Consider the following 11,254-nt stretch of genomic DNA (forward strand, 5'->3'; position numbering starts at 1 on the left):
CTTGAGGAGGTAAAAAAAAATGTTGAATGAGGTCATAAGGGTAGGGCCTGTTTTGATTAGGCTAGTGCCCTCATAGAAGGAAGCATAGCCAGAACTCTTTATCTCTACCATGTAAGGACATAGTGAGAAGGCAGTCATCTGCAAGCCAGGAAGAAAATTCTCATCTGAATTCTGAATTCAATCTGAATTCTCAAACTGAATTTATAGGCACCTGGTCTTGAACTTTCTAGCCTCTGAAGAGTGAGAAAATAAATTTCTGTTATTTAAGCTGCACACGTTGTGGAATTTTGTTATGGCAGCCCAAGCTAAGACACCCAGGGAGAGTGTGAACCCACCACTTGAAAGAGCATAGATAGAACTGGATCTCGAGGGTGCTGGATCAAGGATGAAAGAATTGAAAGTTAAAGAAGACAGAGTTGATTGCCATGGGAACATGTTCCTGTGATCCAGGATTTCATACTGTCAAGGTGTCAGGAGGTGCTGTTAATTTAATGCTGGGTTGGCCCTTAAAAGTGTGGAAAAGTGTTGGTCCTCAGTAAGTAAAGTAGAAATGCCAGAACTTTGGTGTGGAGGAAGATATCAAAAGCCTCAAAAGCAAGTAATTGGGTCTGTTATAATGGATTTAGTACTATATAGTTGTATCTATATATGTAGATCTATATCTATATCATCTATATCTATTTAATAGATTAACAGATCAAGGCCAAAATCCCATTAATTGGGCATATTCAATGGGAAAGCCTCAGGATACTTCAGTAACTAAAAAAATAAGCAATGTCCTGATGAGAAGAACAATAGCATTCTTAAGAAGTATACAGTGGGCTGTCTTTTGTAGGCCAGCAATGCTTTCGGAAGAGAATGTTATAGAATTGGTCTCCCTGATAATAAAGTAGATATGGTTCTATAAGAATAAATGCAGCTGATGGTGCTTACCTGGCAAAAGCAACGTCAGTGCATTTATTATAATGAGGGGCAAAGGCCAAGTGGAACCAGGGAGCCTGGCTTGAGCTATGGAGATGGTGAATAGAACTTGGTATTCCCTGGGGCAGGATACCTTGTCAGCCCATAAAGGTATTGCCTAATTTGTATAACAAAAGAAAACAAGGTTCAGCATATAGCAGGCAAACTGCTCCAATCAAAAGTCATCATCTGTTGACCACATCCCCAAACTGAGCCAGTTCTTACATTCAGGACCCATTAAAAAGAGGATGTTGGGTCCGTGAACACTATGGCAATTATGTTCAGTAATGGTCAGTCTAAGCCTCACAAGTATAACCACTTATTCAAAGCATCATATAATGAGAATAGAAAAATACTAAGATATTTTGAGACTTTGGGGCATAGAATCTGAGTTGACACAATGGGGTAGGGCCATATGGAGACCAAGAAATAAAGGGGATTTTGACTTAGGTCTTTGGCTCACAGGCTGTCTTCAGGGAATCATTTACTTTTGGTTTCTGAATGGGTAATTGGCATAGATACACTTGATAGTCTGAAGAACTTCCAAATTGGTTTCTTATCACGTGTGATTGATCAGTCAAGTAAAATGGAAAGCTACCAGTTTTGAGTGTGACACAGAGCAGTCCGAGAGGGAACTGCAGCAGGTCCAGCCTGTGATCAAAGTACATGAAGATCTTCTGGTATTAGAGGTATATCTAGTGATGAAAAGCACTTGTAATGCCTGACTAATTGGTTCAGGACCATAAAGGGAAAGATTGGAGGCAAGAGATCTTAGGAAGAAGCATCATTCCTGAGGAAAACAGCCAGCTACTTGGTAGGAATTTAATTAGATTAAATTCTTCCATTTTGCAATTCTTTCATCTTGCCATTTTGAAAATGGCAGATATTTATTTTGCTGGAAATCCAAGGGCCACATAGATTCGTGAAGTGACTGAGACAACTGTGTCAAAGAAGAAGTTACAGCCCAAATCCACCTGCATATATAACTCTGAGGGCTTAGCTTCCTGAAGTTGCTCAATGACATTTCTCAGTTGGAGGTATTTGGCCAGCTGCTCATATACCTTGTCGCGATGGTCCAGCACTTTTCGCAGGTCCTGCTGTAGCACGTCACAGATGAAGGCCTCGTAGCGCAGCACTTTCTCCCTCGTGGCTTCCAGCGCCCACCGTTTAGGGGACGTCGCCATGGTGTTTTGGGCATGGGTTTACCTTTTCTGCCCACAGGGCTTCCATCAGCACCATTGAGGGCAAGATAGCTTGATCTAACAGCATGGAATCCTGCATAACCTTGCATCAAACCAAGTGACGTGGTCTACAGTAAAGGAGAAGTGGCAGTTACCACATGACCATGAAATCCACTGATGCTATTATAAACCATACCACCCAAAAACCAATGACCTAATAGAATGAGGGAATAATCTTTTGATGGCCAAGAGAAGTACCAGATTAGAGATAATTTTCTGCAAGGGAAGAGGAGCTCTCCTCTAGACTGCAATATACACTCTGAATCATTGACTGTTCTATGGTGCTGTGTCCCAAAGAGAAAGAATACTTGGTCCAGGTGCCAACGGGTGAAAGTAGGAGTGGTCCTGCTACCACCACACTCAGTGAGTGATCCCTTGGGGAATTTGTTGCTACCACAACTCTAGGCTCTGTAGGTTTTGAAATTCCTGGGTCATGGCGGGGAGCAATTCTACTGGGAACAGTGAGTATCTAGTTAAACCTCACACTATGGCTGCCTATCAATCACTTTGAGATCCTTGTGCCAAAGAACTGGTAGGCAGTGAACAGAGTCACCAGTGTGGAGAGGGTAAATCACCTTGATCATCAACCAAAGGTAGCAGCACTACCATTAGTTATAAATTAAGGGAAGGGAAGAATTTATTTGGTGCTGGATGACCCACTGGGGCATTACTTGGCACAAATTTACCCATTTTGATGTAATTTGGGCAAATGCCCAAGCATGAAATGGACATGTTAAGATGAGCTCAGTCTTTTTAAGGATGAGAGTCTTGGTTACCCTGCCAGGTAGGTTACCAAGACCGAAGGATAGGAGGATCTCAAGGATAAGAGGAATCTGGAATGGATAGTAAATGAAGGAGAGGAGTCGTACCAATAACAGTTAAAAATCAGCCTCAGTGTTGGGGGCTATAGTTTGTCTCATTAACCTTTTCCACTTGGAAGTTTTCCTAGGAAAAAAGCCCAACTCAATCTGGGAAAGTCCTTTCAGAGAGGACAAGATCTCTGTAAAAGATGAATGACATGCAAAGAATAGAATATAGTGGTTGCTGTATTATGCCACCTGGATTCCCCTTCAGGACAGACGACTCCTTCTTCTGCTTGCAGGGAGTTTAGTCACTCATTGCCTACAGCTGAGTCCCTCTTCAGAAATTGTTCTTTACTTGAGGGAAGTTGCTTTGTTCAAGGTTGCACTCTCTCCATCAAGGCAGCTCATATCCATAGACTGGTTGATGTAAGGGATCCAAACACCAGGATATCTCTTTTATATGGAATAATTCTGAAGGGTCATTCTACTTCCAGAGCCCCTTGTAGGAATGGCTGAGGTCTGTCTTGCAATGGGATTACAGTTCTTTTCCCTCTGCCGGTCCTGCTTCCTACACCCCGCACCAGTGCTATTCCTGAATGCACTCCCCATTGCATACAAATCGGTCTGTTTCCCAGGTAACCCAGCCTGTGATGGCTAGTAAAAGAAATTTTCAATGTGCTTGGAAGGAGGTTTTGGAAGTATAGCCCTGTTAGTTACTTTTATCCTTCATCGGTGTGAGTGACTAATCCCTTCCACTTAAAGGAAGAACTGGATGAAGTGAAGGAAAAACTGACATAAAATGTAATTCCAAATAAAGTTAAAGTGATAGGTTACTTTCAGGAAAATCCTATCATTTTATCATAAAGAAAGAAGAATATAATTTTTAAGAACAGAAAACCAGTTATCCCTCTTGAAAACAAAAGTTGAATGACCATTAAAGAACTCCACCCACCCAGAGAGAACTCCAGAGAAGGGAAACTGGAGGCACTCTGATGCGTAAGGTGTGTTCCCAAGGAACTTGGTCAGCATCTGTCCCCTCCCCCTAAACACCAGGATTTCTTTATGGGTAATTACCCCTCTGCTGTTGGGTGTTCTAGGAAGGAGTGAGGTTCCCATCACATACCTCCCAATGCTCTCAGCAGATCCTTCTGAGGGAGAGGGCAAAACTTAGCCCTTAGATATTCAGTTGATGGTGTTACCCATGACAGAGAGCAACATATACACATAGGAAGATTATAGTCACCTTTGCTTCCCTATGTGGACTTCCAGATTCAAAGACTTAAAAAAATGGACACCAAAATTGTTCTGCATCTAAGCTCGTGGAATCTGAGCTCTAGAGGAACCTGAGGTCCAGGAATCTGAACACAGACTCATCTCAGAATAATAGAGAACCCGGATGACTCAGAAAATGGGGCTGGCTTGCTGTAGAGCCTGAGACATTCTCTGGACATTGAATCATCCTTGATGACAGCTTGTTTACTTGGTCCTTTGTCTCTTTCTCAAAAAACGTGCAAAATTCTTTTGGTTTCTGTTTTTGTAATTGTTTGCAAGCCGGCTAAATGGTAATTTGCTGTATTTGATTTTCTGTTTGGAGAAGCTACAGCTTCTTTAAAACATTTCTACATTTTCTTCATTTGTTGTCTAATACTAGGAAATAAGGCACATACCCAAGCCTGCATTTTCATCACATTAGGGACCACTAGAAGAGTCTATTTCCGAAAGAAAGAGGCAAGGATGGGGAGTAGGCGGAATGTGCTAAGAAACATGTTCCAGAGTGTGTTTCACCCACATAAATGGGAGAGGAGTGAAGGCTCTCTACCACAGAAGCAGCTAGAACAGTTTTATCTTGATTCACTGCCTCTGTGCTTCAAAGTTTCACAACTGAGAAAACAGGGTTTGTAGTCCTTTATTTTTTTTTTAAGATTTATTTATTTTATTTTATGGTTGTTTTTTTTTTTTAAAGATTTTAAAAGATTTTATTTATTTATTTGACAGACAGAGATCACAAGTAGGCAGAGAGGCAGGCAGAGAGAGAGGAAGGGAAGCAGGCTCCCTGCTGAGCAGACAGCCTGATGCGGGGCTGTATCCCAGGACCCTGAGCCGAAGGCAGAGGCTTTAACCCACTGAGCCACCCAGGTGCCCTATTTTATGTTTTTAATTCTTTAAATTTAATTTAGTTAACATATAGTGTATGATTAGTTTCAGGGGTAGAATTTAGTGGTTCATCAGTTGCATATAGCACCCAGTGCTCATGACATCAAATGCCCTCCTTAATGCCCACCATCCAGTTACCTCATCCCCCTACCCTCTTCCTTCCAGCAACCCTCAGGTTTTTTTTTTTTTTTTTTTTCCTCTGGAGTTGAGTCTCTTATGGTTTGTCACCCTTTCTATTTTCATCTCATTTTATTTTTGTTTCCTTCCCCTATATTCATGTTTGGTTTCTCAAATTCCACTTATGAGTGAAATCCTATGGTATTTGTCTTTCTCTGACTGACTTACTTATTTGAGAGAAAGCGAGCCTGCATTGGTCAGGGGAGGGGCAGAGGGAAAGAATCTTCCAGCAGACTCTCCACTGAGCTCAGAGCAACAGGAAACTCCATCTCTCCACCCATAAGATCATGATCTGAGTTGTGGAATCCAAGAGTTGGCCACTCAACTGACTGAGCCACACAAGCCTCCCCAGTTTCTAGTTCTTTAAATATGGATTAATTAGATCCATAGAGTTAGGTTATCTTTAAATGTAATGATGACATCTGACCCAGGGACGTTAGGCACCAGTATTGTCAAATGACTTCTTTCCTTCTTTGGTTTCTATATAAGTATAAGTAAGCTGGGAATAAATATAGTAAATAATGATCTAGGTCATGCCATGTTGACTCCACTTTGTGTGATCATTAGATAGATATACCATGTGGAAGCTGCTTTCACTTTTCTGGATGCCACAGAAAATTGGCATGCAACAATAATTTCACAGAACCTCTACCAGGATGAGTTTTTTTTTTTTAATATTTTTATTTATTTATTTGACAGGCAGAGATCACAAGTAGGCAGAGAGGCAGACAGAGAGAGAGGAAAGGAAGCAGGCTCCCTGCTGAACAGAGAGCCTGATATGGGATTTGATTCCAGGACCCGGGATCATGACCTGAGCTGAAGGCGGAGGCTTTAACCCACTGAGCCACCCAGGCGCACCACAGGATGAGTTTTAAAAGTTGATTTTAAAATGATACTTCTGCCTTCTTGAGGTTAGCATATATCCTGCATGATCAGAATTATCCCATGTCTATCACAGTTGAATGTTAATATTTGATATTCTAATTGGTCTGTGTGTCCAGTTGGTTTGTGTGTCCAATTTTTAAATACATCTACAGCTGGAACCACAGTCCTTGGTGATTTCAGGAGAACAAGAATACCTTGCATATTAAGAGTTTCCAAACTCTGCCCCTCTTAGCTTTGAGAAGGAAGACTAGCTCTCTAGTATAGGTTCACTTCTAGAGTCAATGAAAATAGATAAAATCAGAGGGGCTGTACTGGCCAGAGAGAGAGAGAGAAAGAGAGAGATGGAATAAATTTTCGTCTTTCTTTCTTTCTTTCTTTCTTTCTTTCTTTCTTTCTTTCTTTCTTTCTTTCTTTCTTTTTTATGAATTTCATTAGCCTAGCTAAGTAGGATAATCTTGGTGGCTGTTTTCAAGATACTTCTTTAAAAATGAAATGTGACTATATCCCAAACTGTAAGTAAGGTAGAGGTGGACCTTCCAGAGTGATGTTGGGGTGGGCTGCTGAGAGCCCCACGCTGCAACTTTCTATCTTCTTCCTCTTCAGGTTGTTTCTCACACTACCACTCAAGATTCTTGGCCCTGGAACACTGGGGTGGCTCAGTTGGTTAAGTGTCTGCCTTTGGCTCAAGTCTTGATCCCACGGCCCTGGGATCCAGTCCTGTGTCGGGCTCCTTGCTCAGTGGGGAACCTGTTTCTCCCCCTGCAAGAGCTTGTTCGAGCTCTCTCATTCTGACAAAAAGTAAATACATAAATAAATAAAATCTTTAATAAAAAAAAAAAAAGATTCTTGGCCCTACAGAATGCTGGCTACCCTAAAAACTATTCAGAAAATTCTATTCTATGTAGTAAGATCACGTGTTTATGGTCCTAATAACTGAATAGTTTAGACACAGGGAGTCTCCTGGGTAGTGTGCTGTGAGAGGTACCAATGATTTGTTGCCCCACAGGCCTGCTAAGGTACCCTTTTTTCCTATTGCCATTTGGCATTTCCACGTTGGAATCACTTCTTTAGGCTATGGCACTATTACTGAGGCCCTGATAGGTAGCCAAACCAAACCAAACCAAACCAAACCAAACTAAACAAAACCAAACAAAAACTTTCTCTGAGGGGGGCCTGGGTGTCCACCTCTTGATTTGGCTCAGGTCATGATCTTGGGGTCATGGGATTGAGACCTGCATTGGGCTCCATGCTCATTGTGGAGTGTGCTTGTCCCTCTCCCTCTGTTCCTCCCCCTGCTCATGCTCTCTCTTTCTCTTTTTAAAAAAAGATTTTATTTATTTATTTGACATACAGAGAGAAAGAGAACACAAGCAGGGGGAGAGGCAGGCAGAGGGAGAGGGAGAAGCAGCTTCCTCGCTGAGCAAGGAGCCTAATGCAAGGCTTGATCCCAGGACCATGGGATCATGACCTGAGCTGAAGATAGTAGCTTAGTTTAACTGACTGAATCACCCAGGAGCCCCAAATAAATAAAATCTTAAAACAAAACAAAAACACCTACAAAAAAACTGAAAAACAAGACCTTTCTCTGAAAGGATCCCATATTCCATTGGAACCCATCATTACATGCCAAGTGGGGATTTTTCCATGAGGATACAGAGCTGGGATAAACCAGTTCTACCAGCAAAGCTGAGTGTAGATGAGGGGCCCTTTTTGAGGTCAGACATTGAACAGTAGAGAGGCATGAGAACATGACTGAGACAGGAGCTACTCTCCATGCAGCAGATTCTACAGCTCTGATGGGTCACCCTGTGTAACCCTATGGCAAAAGATTGAGCACTTCTACTAGTGAAGAAATGCAAAACGACTGGCACAGAGAAAAGAAAGATGGTGGCACACAGACCAGGCTCTGACTGTGTTCTGCTTTTGCCAAGGACTGGCTGGCTGTCATTTCTAAGTGCCAAACGGAATTAATGGAAATTAGTGAACTAATTTGTCACCAGTACCGGGATAGTAGTGTTAAGTGTGTCATGTGGGCAAGCAGGAGTGAGAAGAATCTCTCCTAAATATGCAGAAGGAGATTGGCTGAACATGACAGACAGTCAAAAAATTTGAGCTACAGATTTATTAGATTTGGGGTAAGGGCACTTCTTGTGAATCCTGTTTTAATATTCTATCTTTATTCCTTAAAAGCAGTTATCAAATTTGTTTCCTTGTGTCTGCCTTTATTGATTACAAATGTTCCCAAATGTTAAAACCATGGAAAATGGCAACAAACTATCAATTCCTCATGTTAACAAGCACCACATTTACTCCAAAAGATTGTGAAGAATAAGGGGGGAAAAAATCCCAGCACGCAGATGACTTAAATCATGTAGTTTATAAAGATGTAGAGAAACAGGCTTTGGTTAGGGTGCAAGTCATTTGGATTTGAATTTAATTTAAAGATGGACAGTTTTTCTACAGGACTGGCATTTTGTCTTCCTGAAACTAGAATAGATTTCATCCAGATGCTTCATGTTTTTTTGCCCCGAGAGCAAACATTTACATGGGAACTGAGCTGAAGGAGCTGAACAAAGTAACCTTATAAATTCTAAATTTGGGTGATTGCATCATTGAAGTCCTAAACATACTAAGAGTCAAATCCAGCTTTTATTTTTATCGAGCATTTGCAGCTAATTCCCAGTGATCAAAGACAATTCAGCCTCTCTCTCTGCCTCTGTGTCTCTCCCTTTTCAGTTTTCCTCTTTGGCAAGTAAGTAGTATCCTGTAAGGATGGCAGGGGAATCACTCTTCTTTCCAACAGCTACACAATTTCACTGTTGCAAGGGGAAAGTGGAACGGGGAAAGGCAGTGCATTTTGGGAATTCATTAAGTGGCTGAATTCATTAAATGCTGGAAGGGGATAATTTAGATCTTTTTTGTTAACACCATAATTTGCAACTGTGTAATTATCAGGGTTTGCTTTTAGTCTGGGGCAAAATTTCATATTTATACTTTAATGAAAATGATCTACCACTTATACTGACAAAAATATGAGCTTCTTAGTCATGGTTATTGGTAAGATGTGGGGCTTCAGAATCCCCAGCTTGCTTATTCCCAGTTCTGCTATAGAGTCCAGCTTGGAGGGGGGGTGGGGGGGTAGGCAGAGGAGACAGATTGGCCAGGGTGGGGATTGTATCCGGAGAAGGTGTATATCTTAAACAGGACCTTGGGGTTGGAGCTCAGAAGCTCAGGTCACATCCTCCACTACATTTCAGGTCTTTCATTTCTTTAGCTGTAAAATAATGAAGATACTATTGCTATGGCGAGTCCAGGTACAGACCCGTATTTAAGGAAAATAATATAAATACAATAAATTCTAACTTGGGTATAACACATTGGAATGGGACATTGCAATGAAAGGACATTGCAATGAAGCTTAAGTTTTATTGACTTCACGGCAAATATGCCTCTGGGTGTGCTAATGTTACAGGGGGGAAGGGAAGGAATGTGGGTTCTCGTGCATGGCCCTGATAATTCATGAAATGGCTGTCATCTGTGCAGGTCGAGCTGCCTTTCAAAGGCAGGTAGTGAGGTCTTCCTAGAACCTGAGTGAGCAGAAGTGAGAGATTGCTGTCCGCTGATGACTGAGGTTGTTAACAGGAATTCTCAGGTGGTGTTGTCCCATCCTGAGCCTCCACTGATAAGGTGACCTCTGTTATGTAAACGGGGAAACTCCTAGGTGTGCATTCCCTAGGTGGGGACAGTTGTGTGGTTCCGTCACAGGGATAGCATGCTCTCCTAGGAGTATTTTCAATCTCAATTTGTAGATGGTGACAGAGTCAGCATGGGAACATGGAGTTAAGCTTGGATGTGCCTCACCCTGAAGTTGGCACTCTGTTCACCCACTCCATCCGAAGAAAGCTTAGGGGCTGCGGCCTACCTGAGTTTCTGCAGGTGGTGTGGTGTCTTCAAGTGGTTTGCGTGGGCGAGTTGTCAGCCATCCAAAATAACCCTCCACCTCTTTGGGAAGATGACCCAGATACACTTCCACTGTGGAGGGTTGTGCCCTCCCTTGTGCTTTGACAGTTGGTCACTGGAATGTAAACATGGACTCTCCAAAGCCCCATCCTGGAAAGATGGCAACTTCATGAGAAATAATTTTGCAGTTTTAGAGTAGTAAAAACCATAAAGTGTTTGCATTCGCTTTCTTAGAGGGACATGTTCTAGGACACACTCATTCCGATGCTCAAGGGTGGATATCATGAATTTCCAAACAGACCAGATCTCCGAGTAATTGGAATTTGTCCTGGGCCTCACCAGACTTGGGTATTGCAGGGGAAGAAAGGGAAATTTTGCTAAGGATAGAGAAAAGATTCTAACTCAGCATAGGGCTCTTTAGTAAAGAAATCCTGTTTTTCCACAGTTGCTGTGCCTTTTCTTCTTGGCTAATGTCCACCGCCTTCCACTATTTCTCTCTCTCTCTCTGGCTCTCTCTCTCTCTCTCACACACACACACACACACACTCACATTATTTATCAATAGTAACAAAAATGTTAGCTAAGATCCAACAGCATTAAGATGCTTACATTTCTTAGAAGCTCCCTCAAACCCTTGGGCAGGAATGCAGGTCTACATGTCACAGATGCATCTCTATCAATTTCATATTTGGAAATGTGATCTGTTGAGACCAGCGTGTGTCCGTTATGCTCTGGATCCCCAGTGATGAACCACGTATTTCTTTTTTGAAATCATTAAGAACCCTGGTTCCTTCCCCCAGAGGTGGGACATTTCTAAGAGCAATTAAGTGGAGGCTTTTGATGGGAAGGCTTCTGCAAAGGGAACAACTCTTTGGCTTCTTCCAAGCTTTCCAGCCTGGTGATCAAACCAGCTCACTCCCACTCTGGGACTGCTCTTAGAAGCTTGGAAACAATAACTGTGCTGGTGCAGGCTTGAAATACATTAAAATAGGCCTGTCAAGTGTCAGTTTATACCGGAGCGATGGAGTATGTGCTGACATCATGTAATCAAAAGGGAAAAATTACACCGTGTGT

The 11,254-nt window shown here is 42.1% G+C and overlaps 1 protein-coding gene across 1 annotated transcript; it reads right to left on the reverse strand.

Moving 5' to 3' along the window:
* Window positions 1-1,847: 1,847 nt before the first annotated feature.
* On the reverse strand, window positions 1,848-2,144 carry LOC116597046 (protein UXT-like). Its single transcript, XM_032354321.1, has one exon. It carries the CDS (start codon window positions 2,142-2,144, stop codon window positions 1,848-1,850), a length of 297 nt encoding a protein of 98 aa, XP_032210212.1.
* Between the last annotated feature and the right edge of the window lie 9,110 nt (window positions 2,145-11,254).

The sequence above is a fragment of the Mustela erminea genome, chromosome 8 (genome assembly GCF_009829155.1).
Source record: "Mustela erminea isolate mMusErm1 chromosome 8, mMusErm1.Pri, whole genome shotgun sequence".
Classification (NCBI taxonomy): domain Eukaryota; kingdom Metazoa; phylum Chordata; class Mammalia; order Carnivora; family Mustelidae; genus Mustela; species Mustela erminea.

Excerpts from the sequence above, each read along its gene's own strand:
- LOC116597046 (XM_032354321.1), bottom strand. The coding sequence starts at position 2,144 with ATGGCGACGTCCCCTAAACGGTGGGCGCTGGAAGCCACGAGGGAGAAA.